Raw genomic sequence first — 21,865 nt, forward strand, 5'->3', positions numbered from 1 at the left:
TAATACAAGTAGAGCAGAATTAACTGGGGTCCTGGATACCTTTGGGAGCACCTGCTGTTGTAGCAGCCTCCCTGCAATTGAGATCAGGGAGGCCCAGTTCCAGGTTCCATCTTACTTAGAGGCCACCTAAAAGCTGGACCATCTCAACTGCCATTCTGGAGCTGCAGAACACTCTTCCACTGGCGGTATGTTTAGCAGCTTCCCTTTTGGCATCCCTCAAACAGGCTGAAACACTCCTGTTTTGATGTAACGTCAACTTTCAGCATAAGTGGTGTCTGGTTTTTGGCTGCCAACCTGGTCTTACTGGATTATTTTAAACCATTTTTATTGATTGGTTTTAAGAACTTAAGAAAAGCCATGCTGGATCAGATCAAGGGTCCATCTGTTCACACAATGGCCAACCAGCTTCCTGTGGAAACCCACAAGTAGGACATGAGTGCAACAGCACCCACATGCAGCAACTGGTGTGCATAGGCATACTGCCTCTGATACTGGAGGCAGCATTTAGCCTTCAGGACTAGTAGCCATTGATGGCCTTCTGTAGCAGCCATGTCGGGGGTCAGACTAAGTGGTCTCATGTTCTTGCTGAGCTAGCATAGTTTGGCAGGAACAGCAATGTAGAGACTTCCCCTGTCAGCAAGCCAAATTGCACAACACAGTCATGATTTTGCCTTTTTGCTTACTGCAAGACTGTATCCTTGTTCTCAAGATAGAATGTCCTATGGCCCATTTCCTGTACTATAAACAACTGTACCAACTGTAAAACCACAGGAGAGGGGGTGGGAGAAAGGGTCGCTTGTGTGTCATCATCTCTATAAAAGTAATGTGTGGCTATGCCTCGGGGCTTTTGGCTCTTTGGAAAAGATTCCAGCCTTAAGCCCGCGCGTTAAATAAAGAATACTCATTTTTCTTTACTCCGTGGTCTCTCTGACTCTGATTTCTGCTACACTTCTACTCCATGAAATTGTCTAGTCCCCTGTTAAAGCCATCTAAATTGGTGGCCATCACTGCATCTTGTGGTAGTGAATTCCATATTTTAACTATGCACTGTGTGAAGAACTCCTTCCATTTGTCTGTCCTGAATCTCCCACTGTTCAGCTTCACGGGATGACCCTGGGTTCTAGTTTCATGAGAGAGGGAGACAAATGTCTCCCTATCTACTTTCTCCACACCATGCATAATTTTGTACACTTCTATCATGTCTCCCCATACTCACCCTTTTTTCTAAGCTAAACAGTTGATTCATTTTTCTGTTGACAACTTTGATACTGCCAGAGAAAAGGGGGCATAGAACTTTCGTAAGTAAACAATAAAATAACGCTATGCTGTGGTTAGTGCTGAAAAGCAGAGAATTTGAACATGGGAGGGGAAGAGGAAGCATGTGACTAATAGCACTGTGCCTGCAAGGGGGGGGTGTCCTCTTACCTTGGGCGTGAACATGATCTTGATCCCATCAACTGCCCCTTCTAGCAACAATGCCCGTACGAGGAAGCACAGGAGAACCACATAGGGGAACAGAGAGCTGAAATACAAAACCTGGGAGGGCATGGAGGAAATGGGTAGGGAAATAAAAGTCAGGGAACAGCTGCTGCTTGAGGAAAAATCATCAGCATTTCACTTTCAAACTCCCTGTAGTTTACTTCACACAAATCTCATGTGCTACCAGTGGTGTGGTGGGAAATGTTGACATGTGAATGCTCATCATAACAGTCTCCATAGCTACACTCCCAAGGAGGGCCCCCAAATGCAAGAAGCTGTGTTGATCCATCCATCCCCCTCTCTGTGTGTATTATGTAAGTCTTTTTTAAGCGAATGGGTCTTAATTACCCATTAAAGACCAAGCCTCCCCAAAATACTTTGCATTACAACAATGCAGAGTATACTGTTGTAATGCAAAGTACAGCAATATATCATTGCTAGGAAAATCCATTTCTCCCCCAGCTACTGTGAGGATTGCAGCTAAGCTCAGAGGGAACAGGCAGCCTGAAGGAGTGGCAGATGACATCAATATCCCTGCTAACTAAAAATTCCCGTTACTTTGGCCCTGTCTCCACTACCCCACTGTTGCCACTCTGCCAAGGCCTCTGATGTGGCTTTGGTTGTAGACATTCTTAGAACCATGTTTTCTGCCCTGATCTCCTTGAAGGAAGAGCTAGGTTAAAAACACACACCAGCTACTGATTTATTAAGTAAAATGCACACTGTAATGTCCTTTACCGCAGGGAGCAACTCAACATCAACTGTTAATATCATCATCATTGTATGTACGTCCCGCCCCCCTAACCAAAGAAGCATGTGTATATAAATCTGCCAATCTGACGTTAACACTCCATGCATCTGAAGAAGTGGAAAATGTCCATGAAAGCTTGTGCCAGAGTAAATTTGTTTGCCTTAAAGGTGTCACAAGACTCTTTGTTGGTTTTGCTATAACAGAGTAACACAGCTAACCCTTTCGAGACCAGAACCAAGATACAGGGAGTGGCCTCATATATTTGGAGTTACTTAGGCCCTAATCCTATACATGCTTACCAGGAAGTAAGTCTTGCTGAACACAGCAAGCCATACCTATGTGGAAGCATGGCCCATTGTGATTTATAGACATCTATAAAAGCCCTAGTCATGCTTGTCGGTTGTTATTCCAGAGCGAGACTACAACAGCTTTCGCTAACCTGGTGCCCCCCAGATGTTTTGAGCTACAACTCCTATTATCTCTGACCATTGGCTGAACTAGAGACTTGCTTTTCTTTAAAATTGAAAACTGGAAATACAGGGACCTGGTATCTCCACAAGAGGCCCCATGGCTATGGCCCAGGTGAGAAGATCAGTCACGGTCAGGAGGAGACTGGAAAAGCACCCAGCAACTGACCTTGCCGGATGATTTGATGCCTTTGATCATGGCCAGACACACCAGAGCCCAAGCAGCAAAGAGGCAGCCAGTAAGAGCCGGATCAAGGCCTCCACTCTCTTCAATGGAGCTGGTCACATGCAAAGCCTTATGGTACCAGAAGTAGACAGTGGGAGAACTGGCAATACACTCTGTTTCTAAGAAGAGAACAAGGCCAGAGAGAGAGAGAGCAAATCTTCTTTTCATCCACGCACTGCTATGGAAAACCAGACATTTATTCTGGAATGAAACAGGAAAAGTACCTGTTTGCCCAAATGTATCCAGTCTATGAATTTCTTAAATGCTTCCTGACAAACAGGAGTTTCTTTTGTCTCTATGCCAGCCTTCCTCAACCTAGCCAGTGTGTAGTGGCAAGAGTGTTGGACTAGGAGCTGGGAGATCCGGGTTCTAGTCCCCACTCGGCCATGGAAGCTCACTGGGTGACTTTGGGCCCGTCACACACTCTCAGTCCAGCCCACCTCACAGGGTTGTTGTTGTGAGGATAAAATGGAGAGGAGGAGGATAATGTAAGCCGCCTTGGGTTCCTTGCAAGAGGAAAAAAGGCGGGGTATAAATGCAATAAATAAATAAATAAACAAACAAACCTAGTGCCCTCCAGATATGTTGGATTTCAACTCCCAGCATAGCTGGTTGGGGAATGCTGGGAGCTGTAGTCCAACACATCTGGAAGGAGGGCATCAGATTGGGGAAAGCTGCTTCAGTTTCTTTCATCATTCTCATTATTTTTATAGCTATTTTGCTATTAAAATAAAAAACAAATACAATGAAAGGAAACCAGCAATTAAAGCTCTCCTCCCCTTGGGGACAGAAGCTGACTACTAAAGGGGCAATTAGGGAAAAATCTGTCACTAATCCCACAGCCACACTGAACAGGAAACAATAACATGGTCAGACTACTAACATCACATTGCAAGGCATCTTTGCCAAACAGGACTTGTAGAAAGATCCTGGCTGTAGGAAAGGGCACTGCTGAATCACAAAGTGTTATATTAAGTGCTGTGTGGAAACACTGTTTTAATTCTGCGTCCTCCTGATTGTGAAAAAATAATACCTCAGTGGCGCTTAAGGGGGTTGAATGTGGAAGCAACTTTCTCCTTCCTTCCCCTACCCAGAGGCAATAGCTCAGGGCCTTTGAAGCATAAAAAGGGCAAATGGCACCCCTTAAGGGACCAGATTTAGTCCCCTGGCTGCCAGCTAGGAATACAGGAAGCTGCCTTATATGGAATACAGGAAGCTGCCTTATATGGAATACAGGAAGCTGCCTTATATGGAATACAGGAAGCTGCCTTATATGGAATACAGGAAGCTGCCTTATATGGAGTCAGACCATTGGTCCATCTGGCTCAGTACTGTCAACACTGACAGGCAGAGACTCTCCAGGGTTTCAGGCAGGGGTCTTTCCCAGTCCTACCTAGAGATGCCAAGGATTGAACCTGGGAACTTCTACATCCAAACCATGTGCTCTGCCACAGACTTCTCCTGTTGCCAACCCCTAGTTAAGACAAAGCTCCCTCCATCTCCCAGTATTTTATACCAGCGTATCATGGCTTCCTGCAAAGAAGCTGGAAACTGTTATTTGGTGAAGGAGCTGAAAATCTTAATTCCCCATCCCAGAATTCCCTGGGTGGAGGGAATGATGGTTAAAAGCAGTTTAAAGTGCAGAGCTGTCCCCAGAATTAAACTGCAGGGAGAGGAGACTGTGCCCGCCCACCCTCCAATCATTTTTTACTTACCTGGGACTGTTTGGTTGGCTGGTTCTGAGCAATTAGTCCAGGGCAGGGGAAACTGGAAGGAGTTAGCCAGGTAGAAAAGACTCCATGCAATGATGACATTGTAATAAAGGGCGACAAAGGAACAAACCTAAATGGGGAAAGAAACAGAAATCAGCGTCTCCACTTCCTCACTGGATGCGGCTGCCTCTGACAAAGAGGAAACTATTTACAGTCAAACTACGAATGGTTTTAACTAATGTGCTTAAAGCTGGCCACATCTCTTTCTTTAGAATAGGAGTATTGAACCTCTTTTAATCCGAGGGCCAAATTCCATTTTGGAGATGGTCTCGGGGGCTCCATTCTAACAGTGGGTGGGGCTGATGACATAAAGGGCATGGCCAAAACTACCAGCATATTTTATCTAAAAGCTCTTCCTGCCAGCAGCTAAGCCTTTGGAGAGGCTTTTCAACCTTCTGGAATGAAGAAAAAACAGCAGGAAAAAACGAGAAACCACCAAACAGTCTGTAGGGGGGGGGGGGGGGCAAGGGCAGACCCAAGATTCTGTATCACTGCTTTAGAAAAAGCAGCTACGGGGGCCCACCAATCTAAATCAGGACAGCAGCATAGGGGGAGGCAGCTTTTCCTTTTGTGCCATTTTCCAGCTGAAAATTGCCCTCTGCAGCTATTTGCCCCACCAAAAGGTGCTATTTGCAGCAAAACAAAAACAAACAAACAAAGCTTCGGGGGAGCATATTTTCGGTATGAAAATGGCACGGGGGGGGGGGAAGTGACAACCCCTTCCCGTGCACCATGGCCCAAATCTGGATTGCACCCACCCCCCACCAGCTGCTTTTTCTACAGAAAGAGATGTGGCCAGTTTCTAATACATTAATGATCAATGTTTTTAACTGAACATGTAGTTTGGTCCTTAGCCAGTATCCTAATCCTAATTCATTATGACGTAACTGCTTCTGGATCAAGGCACAGGAGATGCTTCACAAGTGTATCCACAGGAATTTATGACAGGAGGTTAACTGCATCAGTTTACGCCAGTGGCAAGCAACCAATCAAGCCATAGCAAAGGAGCGGAGGAGCCAAGCCATTCTCTCTACCAATTCCATCACTTGTTGCCATCGGGAGAATTAATTTATGGAATTAACCTCTAATTGATCAGTGGTTGGTGGAAGGGGTGGAGACAGGGGAAGGGGGTGCAGCTATCTGGGGAACATTGGAGCGATGTATTGGAACCCTAGGCAGGCTGGATTTGAGCCTTAGGTTCAACAAGCCTGGATTAGACAAACTCATGGAGAATAAGTCTATCAATGGCTATTAGTTGTGATGGCAAAATGGAACCTCCATGTTCAGTGATAGTGTACCTCTGAATAACCAGGTGCTGGAAGGCATCAGCAGTGGATAACTGACTCCTTCATACCCTCCTTGTGAGTTTCCTGGAGGCATCTAGATGGCCACTGGTGGAAGCAGGATGTTGGGCTAGATGAGGGTTGGGGGACCTCCAGCCCTCCAGACATTGTTGGCCTCCAAGTTCCATCAGCCCTGGCAAGCATGAGTAATGATCAGGAACGATGGGGGCTGTAGTCCAAAAACAACTGTAGGACCAGAAGTTCCCCATCCTTGGACTAGATGGACTTTTTGGTTTGATCCAGCTTCTTAAAAACGTAAGACAGTCATATGTGGCAGAGGCTAAAAGCTCCTAACTAGGCGTGGGAAACACATAGGTGCTTGGGGGTGGAAGGGCAAACGTTTCCTTTTAACTACTAGATCCAATAGCATTCCCCCCATGGGCTGGGTGACTTCCACAGGCCGCCAGGCGCTGACCCGCTGCTTCATATGATTGTAACCCCTCACCCCAAATACCAGTTTTGGAAACGCTGCTGCAGGACACTCACCACACAGCTGGCAAAGCCAATGCCTACCAGGCGGGGGCTGATGTACTTCCAGACCCCGATGCTGCCCTGGCGGATGATTTGCCCAGCTGCCAGTTCCAGGAAGAAGAGCGGGATCCCGATGAGAAAGAGGAGCAGCAGGTACAGCAGCAGGAAAGCACCTGTCCGGGGACAGATGTAGATACAAGCTGCAGCATCCATCTGACCATTTTAGAGACACCAGCTTCCCCCAACCCCATGTTCCACAGCATCCCCTGAATCAGGAAATATTAAGGGAGAAGCCAAATGCACCAGGAAGCAAGAACAGGTGTGGGTTTGGGATGGGGGGGTGAGCTCTACCCATAGCCAACCCGCCACATCCGCTCTTGCTTCAAGGTGCATTTGTCTTCTCCCTTAATTATTCCTCTCCCCCTTTGCTGTTGTAGAGATGTGATGTACAGCCTGTGGATTGAATTCTGATTGACCCTTCTGGTTCATGCACTCCCTCTGTGCTTCGGATGGGTTCAATTTTTTTAATCTCTCTCTCAAGCACGTGGCATCATGATACAATCATTTTTTTCTTAAAAAAAAATCAAGTAGAATTTTTGTGGGGGTGGGATTACACTGTTTCTGAAGACTTTGTTCAGAACGGGGAAGGTCGCGGCGTTCAGATTGGCACAATATCCCAGTCCCAAGTTGGCCAGAACGGCCCATATCTACTCACCTCCCCCATTTTGATGGCAGAGGTAAGGGAACCGCCAGACATTGCCAATCCCGACAGAAAAGCCAACCTGGGCCAGGATATACTGGGCCTTTGAGCCCCAGGCAGGCCGGGAATTGGGTTCTTCACGGAGCAGGTCTTGATGGGATTTGCCTTCAGGGTTCGCTGCAGATTCTAGGTCTGCCTTGGACTTCTCCATCGATGGAGGGGATGTGCAACACACACACACACACACACACACAGAGGGCACACAACTAGATCCTACAGCCCCTGCACAGTCACACAATGCAGGCAAAAAACACACTTCTTATAAAACTGCCTGTGCTAGCGCACACTCTTATGAACTGCAGTGCTGGAAAAAGTGGAAAGTGCACTGTGGCAAGTGTATATGCTCCTTGCACATTAACACATATATCCCTTACTTGCTCAGATGTGTGCATTCACGTGTCAACATCATTACACAGTGGTCCATAGGCCTGCAGACACATACATACACATACACACACAGAGCTTTTACCCTTACACTATTGTACAGGTGCACACATTCATACAATGCTTCAGAGTGTAATACACATATCTACACGCTTCAGCATGAATGAAGCTTGCACATATCACTACAGCAGTTCACAGCTGCACAATCACAGTTGGGCACACATACGCTGACAATTCACTAACACAAACAGGGCTTCTCACTTAGGTATTAAGCAGGCCTTGCACTGTATGTTCCCACCTTCAGTCACAGCCAATTTACTGTGCTTGGGCACATTTGGATACATACACTTGCATACAAAGAATCATACACATGTAACTGGGAGAAAACAGTGTCCCAAAGGCATGATGGACCGCATCACACCCCCAAATTCTCTCCAAAGCAAAGGGATTCAAGCCTGGAAAAAGAACAGACACAGAAAGGACAAGTGGTCAGAAGATGGAGAAGGATGATATGCTGAGATGTACTGTCAGTTTCGATGTAACATTCCCATTTCTCCAAACCACGGTTTAGAAGGTCAGGAAGATGCCACAAACTCACAGGCCGGTGTGTGCTCCCTTCTCCTCTTGCGAGCTCCCCCTGCCCTCTCTTCCTTCTTTGCAATTGCAAACTAAGTGCAAACGTCTGAACAGGGGAAAAATCCCAAATCAGGTCCCGCCCAAATCAAGGACTGAAACAAAATTCAAACCAGGGTTTCCACCCTGATTGGAAGGCAAATCGTAGTTTCAGATGTAATCAAACATGGTTTGGAAGATTGGGAATGGACCCATAATAGATTCTCTGTCTCTGTCTCTCTTGCTCTGCAATATATTCTGCAAGTAGCAGGGGAAAGCTCAAAGGAACACAGGCCGCTGAGAGCTTACATCCACTTCCTCCCAGGAAAAATGCCATGGTAGCTGGAAGACCAACCTGAGCCCCAGACAGGGTGGAGAAGGAGCCTCCTTGTCCCCGCTCCCTCTGCTCTGCTGGAAGAAACACTCTGCTCCAACTGGTGGTTGCCCTCTGATTGCCCTTCCAAGGGAAAAGTCACTCTGGCCTGTCATTGGACAGAGGACCAAGGTATGCTGGATAGCTGCACCCCTTGCATCCTCCCAGCAAAGATCATTCTGGCCTCCACAGGACGCAAATGTCTGCTACAACATTTCACCAATTTGCTTTGGCGCAGTCAAAACAATATCCTTTCTCTCTACCATTTCCTTCGTGCTCCTAGTCATTTCGTTTATAAGCCTGAGCACAGGGCCCAGGCCCGGTTCTCATTTACTAATGTGTGCCAGCTCTGCAAAGCATCACATATTGAATTTTAATTGCTGTGGGGCACTTTGGCAAACATTTGTCAGAAGAGTGGGGGTATGGGGGAATATAACGAGAGACTGAGAGATGGATAGGGACTTCACTTGCTTCTGAGCTGCAGCTGCCTCTGGTCTGTTTCCCCAGAAGCTTAATAAATGGTATTTATGTTCATAAAGTGGGAGCAGCAGTTCTTCTGAGCCAAAAATACCCCAGCACAAAGTCCCTTTCAACGGTCTGTTTGGGCATCTTCTTACCATTACCGTCAGGGGATTCAAGTTATGTTAAATGGTGCATCTTTCTGGACCTAATTACTGTCCCTGGAATTATTCAAATTGACATAAATACGCTTTGTTTAGATGGTTTGCAGAAGATTTTTGGCGTCATTGGAAACTTTGTTTGCTTTTTCTTGGAACAAAGAAAATGGTTGTTCATGGTCAGGAAAGAAGAGTTGGCTCTCATGAAATAGTACTGACAGAAGGGAACAGAAAGAGGGTTCTGCAGAAATCTACAGAAAAGCACTGGGGTCTTTGGAGAAAGCCTGAGGTAACTGTGAGGAATAAAGACATCCTATCCCCTAAAGCAGGATTGCTTTGGACCATAACTCTCATAATCCTTGACCATTGGCTATGATGGCTGGGGCTTTTGGTAGTCATAGCCCAAAAATCTAGAGGGCACCAGGTTGTCTACTCCTGCCCTAAACCACTAGAAATTATCCTCACCAAGACCCTCTCTTGTTTTGTTTACAGATTTTAGGAACAGTTAGCAACTGTCAAAAACATTTTAGTTGTTCCTTGGTAGCCATGAAGTCTAGGAACTAAAAAGAAAAGAAAAGAAAAGAAAAAGAGTTCAAATATCTGGAGCTCATATTAGAAGGCCAAGTTAGCTCTGAACATGCACAAATCATGGCAGTGCAGGTGCCCAAATCTCCTGCCTCTTTAGGATCAGATCTTTTCCCATCATACTAATTCCCATCAACTGGATCTCCACAGCCCTTTTTGGGTTCTTCCTAGTACACTGCTCTCTAACCCTAGTCAAAACCTCTGCACTCCTATCCCACCTCCGTGTGTCCTGGCCTCACACATTTTTCATAGCTTTCCCCCATTGTGCCAAACTACAGCCTACCCCCTAGACCCCACCTCTACATGCGAGCGAGCTCTCTCTCTCTCTCACCTCCCAATCTCCATTTTTTTCTGCAGAAAACAGCATTTTCAATATCGCCGATTTTTCTCTCCCACTAGGTGTTGCCTGGATGAAAATGGTGTCTGTTCACCCTGCGAAGCAGCATCCAGTTCCCAGCTGCAGAACTACTGATAGACTCAGAGAACAATCTCTGCAGCAGAACTAATAGAGCTCTGTTGTTCTTTCACTGACAGGCAAAAACCTTTTTATTCAATCTGGCAAGTAAGTGTGTTTGTTAGGTTGGGTGCTTTTTTATTCTGCTATGGTTGTATTTTTAATTGTGCTTTAATGCATTTGTTTTATTATTGTTTATTCAAGTTTTATTTATGATAGGAAACTGCCCTGAGTGCCATTTTTCTTCGTAGAAAAATGGGGTACAATCAGATAGATAGATAGATAGATAGATAGATAGATAGATAGATAGACAGACAGACAGACAGACAGACAGAAAGACAGACAGACAGACAGACAGACAGACAGACAGACAGATCTCCAAAACTATAGACCCAAATAGTAATTTCTCCTCTCCCCCATTATTTTATGCCCATTCAGAGAACCCCCTGAATATGCATGCCCCTGTAGAAGATCAGTGTGAGAGGCTATGCCAACTTCTTCATCAGGCAAGCGGAAGGCAATGCCAGCTGTCATGCCTGGCTTTGCATCTTTTGTCCTCCGCCCTCTGCTTTCTCCCATGCCAATGTCAATGCCAAGGTCTCATTATTTCCTAAAATGAGGGGTGGAGGCCAATGTAACCTTTGCAAGAGCAAGGGTGGCCAAGGTCAGAAATGAAAGGGGGGGTGCCAGCTCACGGGGGAGGGGAGAGTTCAGGAAAGGGGCAGCGCTGGCACAGGACAGCGTGTGACTGCCTATCAGGCAGCGCCAGCCGCCTATTTGCAAAGGCTCCGGGGTTCTGTTTGTCATGCCTAATCTCCTGTGAATTAAGAATGGGCATTTATATCTTTACGTCCGCAGACTACGCATACGACGGCCCTTCAAGGTTTGAAGCAAAAGTGTGTATGTTTGTAGGCTCTCCAGTACAAAAGATCATCTGTGTGACTGAGCGTTTTGTCCCCTCTACAAAGCTCCCAGGAACACACTGACTCACCTCTCTGCTAGCATTGACGTGCCTACTGGATAGTTAAGGTCAGGAAGAGACCATAGCTCAGTGGAAGAACCCCAGCTCTGTACTCAGAAAGTCCTGGGTTCGACTCCTGCCATCTCTGCTTAAAAAAGGAACTGGTAGCAGGGGATGGGAGGGACCCTTCTCTGCTTGAAACCATGGAGAGCTGCTGCCAGTCTGAGTAGGCCAAGGGTAGGCAAGTTTTTTGAGCCATGGGGACATTTGGCAATTTGAAGCCTTGGCCTGGGCACCAATGCAAAATGGCTGCCCTGGGAGGTGTGGCAAAAGGATGAGTAACCTGCCCAAAAGACTGAGCCTGTTTGCACAACATGACAGCTCACCATGGGTTAATTAACCTCAAGGGGCGGTGGTGTGTGCCAGCCACTATTTTGAATATCCAACCCCCACTTGGGGGTTGTGTCATGCAAACCCAGCCACTGTGGGTTAAACAACCCTCGCATCACCATGGTGACCGGGTTTGCATGACACAACAACCCTCGGATGGAGGTTGAATATGCAACTTGATGCCTGCCGGTGCCACAGCTCATCGTGCGTTAAAAGGGCTACTGACAGACTTTTCTTTGCCCAAGATCTTGGAGAGTCACTAGCTAGCCAGAGTAAACAACACTGGGCTAGATGGACTAATGGGCTGACTCAGTATAAAACAGCTTCATAGATGACAAAAGGTTACAGACAGTGGAGCCTGGTGGCTCTGTTGTCAATGGGGCAGTGAATCCACTCCGGGTTTCAGTCATACCCTGTCAGAACTCTAAAGGAGCTATCCAAGGTGCACACCTTGGATAGCTCCTTCAGAATTCTGACTGGTTCTGACTGAAACTCAGGAGTGGATTCAGCACCCCACTGACATCAGAGCCACCAGCCTCCATTGTTACAGACTTAACCCCTGGCTCAAATTAAGTTACATTCACACATACAAAGGAAGGCTCAGTATACTTACATGCGGACACTTCTTATGTGCTCGTCCAAGCATAGAACAAGCAACGCATGGTTTAGAGCAGCCAGTCCAGTCTCTTTTTCTGTTCTCTCAGAACTTGGTCTCTTAAGCCCATAAATTAAATTTCTGTAGTGCCGTAGTTTCTGAGGGTAGAGCAATAGCCTTAGGTCTGGTGTTGTCCATTCAGACATTTATTTCACTATTTTGAGGAAGCCTCTTAGGCAAAGCCCTCACATGTCGGCTTACGTCAAACAGCCATAGAATACATTCTTAACATTTCAATTAAAATCACCGTTTAAAACCAGCAGTGCCAAACAATAACAGGCCAGCAGTAACAGATTAGCTAAAACAATTTCACAACAGCAGCAGAGCTGGTGTCAAGGGGAGGCATGGTTGGGCACCTTCTGAGGGCCCACACCCCAGCAGGGCCCCACTGAAAAGTTGTTCATCCTCTCCACCAGTGCAATCTGCTTGTTCACCCACCTCTCTCTCTGGCTCAGGCAATGGTGGTGGTGCAGAGGAGGAGCAGCAGATGCCACGGCGAAATTGCTCCCTGGCTCTCTGCCTGTCAAGCAAGCAAGTGGTCGTAATGATGAGAGAGAGGATGAGGAGCAATAGCTAGCTGGTGACAACAGTTGCGAGAAGGTAAATGCACTGAGGGAGGGGGCCCACTGAGGGTGTCTTGCCCATGGGCCCTCCAAAACCTAGAACCAGCATTGACCAGCCACACCATAAACACGTTTTTTAAGAAAAAGCAACCTGAGATAAATGAGTTTTTAAGGCCCGTTCAGAAGCCTGTACCAATGGGGCCATCCATGCGTATATCACTTCAGATGGATTTCCACTAACATGGGGAAAAGGCCCTTTCTTTTGGGCCTACCAACATCACTCCGAACCACAGATAGCACAAACCATGTTTTACAAACACACTTCAGACCACAGTTTCCAATTCTGGTTTGCTAGCTAGTCACAAAACCAAGTCTGTCAATTCAGACATTGCACCAAACCATAGTTAAAATTTCCTTAACGATGATTTGGCAGGATGTCCAAACTGAGCCATAGTGATTAATCAAGTTTGGCAACCTCAAACCTCCATCTGTACATGGTTTCTGCCTTGTTGTTTGTCAGACTCTCACTGTGTGGATCTTTTAAATGTTTTTTAATCAATAAAAATGTATAACTGCTTGAAAGACTCTCTGGGGTGATTATGTGCAAGGGGACTGCTGTCCCAGAGCTGTCGCTGCATGTGCCAGGTTGTGCAACACTAGCTAGTGCCAAACTGCATGCAACACCCACTTGCGTGTGGTTCCCCCCCCCCCCGCATACTTTTCATTTCACAAAATGCAATGAGGCAAAGGCTTCAAACACAAGCAGAAGACTAAGACATGGGAAGTGTGTGTGGGCAGTTCTTAACTCCTTCCCCTTATGCTGTTTTTCACTCAAAAATTGCAGGCACACACTTTCCTTCCCACAAAGAAAAAAGATAGAAGGGCACGCATGGACACATACAGAACACCGGTTTTCCAGTTTAGTTTTCAGCCTCTGTGACTGCATTTTTGTCAATAATAATTTTTAAAAAAAATTTGGGGGGAAAACTATGCTTGACTGAGCAGCACATCTAGTTTGGGCCTCAAGGTACACAAGGATATCCATGTTTAAACAATTGGGCATGGCTGGATACTGTTTGTGAGTCCGTGTGTGATGAAACAACCGTTTCAGTCCTCCTGAGAAGGGGAGATGTGGAAGACTCAGCCAAGTGCCAAAGTGGTTCGATGGGCCAATGTCCTCTTGTGCAAAAAGATCTTTCCGGCGACCTGACCACATTAACAGGCTGCTTAAATCCCCACTGGCCTGCCGAAGTTTGAGGCGCTGAAATGAATGCAGGTTTGCAGTTCTAATTGATCAACTGGCGAGGAGCCCATTTCAGTTGGAGGGGCTGCAATTTAAGGGCTGAGTTGTTAATTTGGGAAGTTATTTTGATCCTAGCAGGTTACTATAATAAGGGACAAAGAAGAAAATATTAAGCATTTTAAAATCATCTTCTCCATCTTTTAGCTGCTTGGTTATCTATCTCTTTTAGTTTCCCCTGAATTACTGTTGCTGCTTTTAAAACAAATTTTAATGTAATATCATTGGTTTTATTGTATTTGCTTCTTTATGTATGTTACCTTGAATGCTTTGGCTATGAAGCGATGAATAAATTGAATTAAATAATTAAATAAATAAGCATGGCTTTTCCTTCTAACCGTGACTAATAGTAGCTTTTGTGTCTTCCCTATTTGTGATTGGGGCCAAGAACCCATCTCATTAAAAAAAAAATGGAGGGAGCAATCCTATGGCCTCTAGTCAGTGGCTAGACAGCCATAGGATATGTCATTTTCCAGGAACCGACCTTCCCCCCATTCCACGCTGCCTCGCAGGCAGCACGGAACAGCCCCGAGCGCGGAGTAGCCAAAATGGGGTGTTCCAGGGGGTGTCAGGGCAGAGAACGCAGAAATATTGGTATGACGCATCCTACGTGTCGTCCGGCAGCCTCCTCCCCCGCTCCACCTTCCCAGGGTTAGACAGCTGAAATCAGCTTATGAAACTCTGTAAAGTGCTATATATACTAATGGCACTGTAGAAATATTATTAATATTATTTTATTACTACTGCTACTACTAAATATTATTATACACAATAAATATTATTGTGAATTCTCTTCATGTTAGGGTGGTGTGCCCTGTATTGATCTTGGACCCTGGCAAATGCCCAACTATACCACCCTCTGGAGCTGGCCCTGCCATTAATTCTTGTATCTGGAGAGAAACATGCTCGCCAATCTGTTGTCTTCTCTCCCAAATGAGTCCCGGACATAGGAGTCCTCAACTTGTTTTGAGAAAAAGTCTTATCTGCCTACAGTGTAGAACACAGGACTGTGTGACACAGCACTGGATTCCATTCTTCTGGAAAAGCAAAAAGGTAGCCAGGCATGAGGGATGTTCATGCAAACCCCTAACATATTGAATGAAGATGTGGGGGGGTAGGGGGGATTACATCCTATGGTCATTCCCCCCCAACACTCACACCTGCATTCATATCTCATGATATCACAAAAATGTGCACGTGCGTTTTTCAAGTTATACAGGAGTTTACTTCCTTGGTCATCAAAAATTTAAGCCATAAAATGGGTAACACCACCCATTTACCCGGGGCACTCTTGCAACTACATTGGCTAGCCCAGTGACTCCTGCTCCACGTGTCTAAAATCAGGATTCGTATCAAGGGGATTTCCACTGACCTATACTCAGGTATAGATGACATCATACTAAGGTCATGCTGGCAACAGGTTAACTTTTGTGTTGTAACGTGTCAAACCCATATCAATAGAAGCCACCACGGTGTGTTGTTTAGAGTGTCAGGCTAGGACTGTGGAGGCCTGGGTTCAAATCCCCAAGCAGCCACGAAACTTGCTGTGTGTGACCCTGGGGCTGTCACTGCCAACTCTTTCAGCCTAACTTACCTGTCAAGGTTGTTGAGAAGTGAAAAGGGGGAGGAGCTTGTAGCCACCCCAAGCTTCTTGAGGAAGGATACAAATGTAATAATAATAAATAATATTAAACTACAGGTCGCTATATATCACTCTTCCACCCAAAAGCACTAGAAGGATATATGCCTAGTGCAGTGACTCTACACCTGGTGATGTTCTCCAAGGGCAGTTAATTCTGGCCTGCATCTACCAGCAGATGCTATGATAACCTGCCTTCACAGAAAGCCTAGTGGAAGAGGCATGCCCAGAGTTTCACAGGAGCCTTTAATTAAAGATGTAATTAAATCTGTGGCATAGCAATGGTTCTCTTAATCCTCCGCAGGGTGCACATGGAGTTTGGAAATGACCGGACTCAACCAACTGAGGCGGACGTCTTTCTCCGGCACGCTTCCCCTGCTGACATCCCAGTCCTGTCTGGGTCAGTAGAAAGTCTGCCTCTTTCCAAGTGCTCTGTCCCACCTACCCTCTCTTTTGTTCAGCTCGTGTTACAAAATGACCTACAAATTTTGGCACAGAGGCTGCTGCCACTTTAAAAGCTGCCTCAAGCTTCTCCTTAAAAAGGAGGTGGCAGAAACCGACAAACCACAGATCTGACAGTTGTTCCTTCCTTCTTAGTTTAGGAGTCCACCTAGCATTAGAAGTGATCTCTCTCCTTTTAAATTCAATTCATGTTTTGGACTCCGTCCTCCCCACAAATGAGCCCCCACTGAAGTCCATGGGGCTTCCTTCTGTGTGAAGATTCACAGGATCATGTTGCAGGCTGGCTGAGCTTGCTGAATCCAAGCAAAGCACTTTACAAGACAATTCAGCTCCCTTGCCAGCTACTTACCAACTTAACCCTACTTTACTGGGCAGTTTATTTAATGTAAGCCAAAAAGCCTCCCAGAGTGGGTTACATATCATCAGTAAAACAAGACAGACCCTGCCTGCAAGCTTACAGTCAGACGGATATGACACGCAAGGAAAAACAAATGGGGAGGAAGAGGAAAAAAATTTTAGTCTTTCAACAGTGCTGGTGGAATGGCCTGCTTCCCCCTTTCATCTCCTTCAGTACAGAATGGCTGCTGGTGGCTGTGTGTACAACTCCAGTTGCATGTGACTATCTCATTTTATCCTAACATTACAAGATATACATTGGCTCAGTTCAAGACATTGGATTGGATCCAGACTACCTTAGCAACACTTAACTCCATTAAAATCAATGGAATTTAACTTACCATTTACTAATTTTCACATTGATTTCCATGAGACCTAAGCACAACTAGTTTAGTCTGGATCCAGACCTCTGTGCCAAATCATGGCTAAGGTTAAAGCTTATGGTTTGGTGTGATCTCGGAATTTATTTATTTATTTATTTATCTCATTTCTGTACCACCCAATAGCCGAAGCTCTCTGGGTGGTTCGCAAAAATTAAAACCAAATGGCACACAATAAAACAATTTAAAATATATAGAACATTAAAACCACAATATAACAATACAACCACAGTAAAACTTGCAAAACCATGGTTTGCAGGTGGCCAGAAAACCACAGTAAGAAAACATGCTTTGAGCTGGGTTTGTGCAAAGCATGGTTAGTGCGAAATTTGGTGCAGAGTGACAACTGAATGAACTTTATGCTATGAATTGACTAAATGCTGCACCTAACAAAAATAAATTCTACCTTAGATTGCTCTTAAGAGCTGTTCAATATGTTGACTGCGTTCAGATGTCACAACAAACGAAGTTTTTTTTAAACCCTGGGTAAATGAAACAAGAGCAAGCATGCTGGCTCTCACCACCTGATCACTCCTGCTGAACAAGTGGGACATCCGAGCCAGGAATTCTGGGTTGTTGGGGGAGAGACAACTCAGAATTGGGACCCAACTTTGGGTTGCTGCAACATCCAAACGTGGCCGTTGAGTGTTGAGGATACATCTGTGTTTTATATGCTAAAAAGATAACCCTCAACGGTTTTGAAACAGACACTGCAGGGAACTCATGACTGGTTGTGACTCTTTATTATGGCACACACCTCTCTGGGAAAAAAAAATATATTCCCCAGCTGTCACTACCGTGAACAGAGGTGCCTCCAGGCCAAAGTCTCTTTTGCGCTGCAGAAACATCCTTCACATTCCCATCCTCAACCCAAATGCCACTCCCTGGGAACTGAGTCACTCCACCCTTAACCCCAAACCACACACCAAAATGGCCGTTTACATACTGGTGGATTGTGAGAATCTTCTCTGCTCTCACCCACACACTTTCCACTGGGTCCCTCTCACTCACTCACACATACACAAATGCACACACCAACAGCCAAACTTAAGACACAATTTAGATATCACCGTTGCCACCACCACCACCACCACTGTTACCCGAAGCCGTTACTAGGCCCACTCCTGGCTTTCATTTCAGCAGCCTAATTTAGGTGGTGATAGTGGTGGGAATCATTTCATTGTCGCTATTGTATTTATCTGTACATTTATATATTTGTAAATTTATGAGCTGCCTTTCGGCCCAAATAGCACCCCCAAAGCAATTTACAGTTATTGTAGTTAGAAACCCTTGACCAGCCTTCCCCAACCTGGTGCTATGCTGGTTGGGGGATGCTGGGAGTTGTAGTCCAACAGGGCTGGAGGGCACCAGGTTGGGGAAGGATGATTTACTCTCTCTGATGATTTACTGCAAATCACCCAGAGATCTGCCAGAAGTTCCTGATCTATGTTCTGCCCACACCATTCTGTATTGAACTTGCCTCTTTCCCCCCTCCATAGCTAATAGCAGAATAACATTGGGGAAATGGATTTCCATCCCCACCCCAACCCCCCTAAATGCTGCAGCCCTAATCTAGACCAGGCTACACATGACCATTTTGCCTCCCCACCCATCTACATTTAGTTTATACAACCCCTTCCCAACTCCCACTCACAGATGCTCACCAAATCTCTGGGCCACCCACCTGCAAACACCCAGTCCTCTGACCACATACACACCGCGTGCCCTTCTCCTACACAGCCTTATATCTTTATGTAGCAGCTAATGGGCAGGAAGGACCAGAGCTCCATATATCAGCCCTCTAGATGTTGTTGGATGAATTCCATTAGCCCCTATCCAGCACAGCCAATGGTGAAAGGTGATGAGATTTGCAGTCCAACAACATCTGCTTCACATGCTAAGGAGAACTCATATCTATAAATTATAATTAGGGTGGTCTCCTGATTAATATAATCTTAGTTAACCAGCCACATTTTTAGGTGATTAATTACAGCAATGAAAATTTGCCTATGAGTAAAAAAGGTATTTCTAAAAAAAACACCCCCAAACAGAACAAAAAACCACCCTATCTTGGGTTTTCCTCCATACATGTGTTTTGTCGGGCATCATCTCAGGAGTTCCCCCCTCCCGTGTGTGTGTGTGCGTGTGCGCGTGCGCCCATGCGCATGTGTGCGGTGGGCGGGATGCTTCTTAAAAGGTGTCTGCCAGCTACAGTTTTTATAATTACTTGTATTAAAAATGTCACCGTGAAATTATATCACTGGGTTAATTGGGGGGAGTTTACACGCATATGCTTTTTGTTGGAGTGTCAATTATAATATTTTTAGGGTGCAATCCTATGTGTGTTTAGACAGAAAAACGTCCTACAAGTCCCCATGTTGGCTGGGGAATGCTGGGACTTGTAGGACATTTTTCTGTCTGAACATGCATAGGATTGCACACCTAACTGATCTATCTACCCAATTAAATCAATTAAACGCTGTAGTCCTAATGCTCACGTCACAAGTTCCAGGGCTGAAATCTCAATCTCAAGAATATGTTTCAGGAAACCTAAATCAGGGCTGGGCATAATATTTAGGGCTCACTTTCTTCATTTGCTACCAGATACCCTCAGATCAATCAGAAACTGGAGCCTGGTGCAAAAGACGCACACACAGAATTAAAGCATTCTGAGCCAAGGAATTTGTTGCACATAGGAAGGCTGCATCTAGCGAACAGCCCTTTCCACACATGTTGTCATGGAGTCGTTTTTGGAGTCGTTTTGTTGTTCCCCATCGTTAAACTACTGAGGAGACAGAAATCCTTGCCAATCTACTTCAGATCACCCTACCAACAGATCTACCAACAGATCCAGAAGATCCGCCCACCTCTGCCCTAAACCATGCTCAACATACGTCCAAACCAGATTCCCTACACACCTAAACCCTTCCCTGGATTCCCCTTTGAGCCAGGGGAACCTCTTCTTCCTTTCCCAGCTCCTTCAGACCCCATCTCCTTAGAGCCACCTTTCTCCCCCCACTGGCCTGGCGGAGTTCCTTATTGATTTAATTCTATTTATGGTATCGATTGCCACTGTGCGACAGGCAGAAGTCCAACAGGGGAAGCCTGCGCCAGCGTGAAGATGTACTGACGACCTGCGTGGGAGCGAGGAACCTTCAGCGATGGAGGAGCATGTTTGCTTGTGATTATACAGCTATTCAAACCACACGTGCCCTGGCCGGATCGTTCCCCCCTTGGTCATCCTCGCCTCCGAATGCGGGGCCATTCCCCTCCTCCAAACCAGCGTCATGCTTTCTTAAGGAGTGTTTAATTCTCCCTCAAGCAGACTTTTCTGCCGTGGGGAATCCCCGATCCGCTCCCCAGCAGTAGGGATTCTCTACCGTGTTGCTCCAGCCTTCCCAAACTGCTGCCTTCCAGATGTTTTCGACTACGCCTCCCCGGATTCCGGACCTCGCTGGCCACTCCGGCTGGGGCAGATGGACGTTGGGGTCCAAAACAGGGGGAGTGGGCTGCCAAGGCCGCCCTTCTGCCCGCGGGGGTCCCCTTGCGGCAGCCCCGCCGCCCTCGCCCGCTCCTAGGAGACAGCTGCCCAGACCCACCTGGCTGTGCGCTCGGCCGCCCTGGCTCCGCCGAGACACCTGGAGAGCAAGCGAGGGGCGCTCCGGCTCTGCAAGCGTGGCCACGTTGCATCAGCCAACCCCGAGGCGGGCGGGAGACCAGCCCCTGTCCCCGCCCAGCGCTTTCCCCTGACTCCGCACGAAGGCGGGTCCTCGCCGCCGCCGCCGCCGCCCAAATTGCTCGGCTTGCTCGGAGGCGAAAGCGAGCCAGGAGATCGGGACGCGAAGACTGGGCCGGCGGACAGGCGCCTTCCGTCCCACACTCGCATCCTGGGTAAAATGTTGGGCCTAAGGCAGCCCTCATCCAACCGGCGCCCTCCAGAGGCGTTGGACTACACCTCACATCGTCCCCTGCCAGCACGCTGCTTGGGGATGATGTGAGATGTGGTTCCGCCCCTCTGGAGAGCGCCGGAGGTTGTGGGGAGGCTGACCTAAGGGATTCCTCCCGCATTTCAGCGTCTATTTTTAGGGTCCTGGATAGCTCCTTTAGAGTCCTGGCTGATTCTGACTGAAACCCAGAATGGATTCACAGGCCCACCGAAATCGGAGCCACCAGTCTCCACTGTCCCCACCACCACTGCAACAGCCTTGCCACCTGTCCAAGCAGCTGGCGCTGTCCTCCCCCAGAGCTTCCTCTGCACCAGGGGCTGGGGAGGTGTGGCCCACCAGATGTTGCAGGACTGCAATTCCCATCAGCCCTAGCCAGTGGAGAGGGATGGTGGGAGTTGCAGTCCAACAACATCTGGAGGGCCAGAGTTTCACCCATCCCTGCTGTACACACACACACACACACACACACACACTGGGCCTTTTCTAACAAAAAGAGAGAAAAGGAAATGGCAGAATGGGAAAGAGGAAAAGGAAAATAAGAATAAATAGTGGTGGGGAAAGACTGAGAGGAAGGAAGGGGAAATGAGAAAGAAAAGGGCAGAGGAAAGAAGAAAGGCGCTGCTAGCTTGCAAAGAATGGGAAAATGCTCAGGACACCAAGATTTGGGGGGCATCTCTGGCTAGAAAATAAACTTGACTCAGTCTGAAGCCATGTCCGTTGTACAGATTTCCCACAGCAGATGGCTTAGTGACTGGCCATTTATGTGGAAGACCGATGCTTTAAATACCTTGACATACACATACCCAGGCTAGTAGGGCAAGCTGTCAAATTCAGTCTAGACAGGCTCCTGGCACGGATTCAGACTGAATCAACTGGGC

The 21,865-nt window shown here is 46.8% G+C and overlaps 1 protein-coding gene across 4 annotated transcripts in view; it reads right to left on the reverse strand.

The window, feature by feature from the left end:
• Positions 1-20,746, reverse strand: part of SLC6A16 (solute carrier family 6 member 16) — a 33,749-nt gene extending 13,003 nt beyond the window's left edge. The window contains exons 1-7 of one of the 4 annotated variants that reach the window (XM_084805410.1): positions 20,640-20,746; positions 12,259-12,398; positions 7,225-8,108; positions 6,552-6,682; positions 4,639-4,765; positions 2,867-3,042; positions 1,426-1,536 (exon numbers count right to left, since the gene is read on the reverse strand). In XM_084805410.1, the coding sequence (XP_084661536.1) occupies positions 1,426-1,536; positions 2,867-3,042; positions 4,639-4,765; positions 6,552-6,682; positions 7,225-7,420 (741 nt within the window). In that variant the 5' untranslated portion in view covers positions 7,421-8,108; positions 12,259-12,398; positions 20,640-20,746. Of the gene's footprint in view, positions 1-1,425; positions 1,537-2,866; positions 3,043-4,638; positions 4,766-6,524; positions 6,683-7,224; positions 8,109-12,258; positions 12,399-20,639 lie in introns of all 4 variants that reach the window. The other 3 variants (XM_084805408.1, XM_084805411.1, XM_084805409.1) reach the window with 3 other exon arrangements.
• Positions 20,747-21,865: the final 1,119 nt, after the last annotated feature.

Source organism: Heloderma suspectum, chromosome 6 (assembly GCF_057233095.1).
Source record: "Heloderma suspectum isolate Gila_16-S chromosome 6, 16-S_ref, whole genome shotgun sequence".
Taxonomy (NCBI): domain Eukaryota; kingdom Metazoa; phylum Chordata; class Lepidosauria; order Squamata; family Helodermatidae; genus Heloderma; species Heloderma suspectum.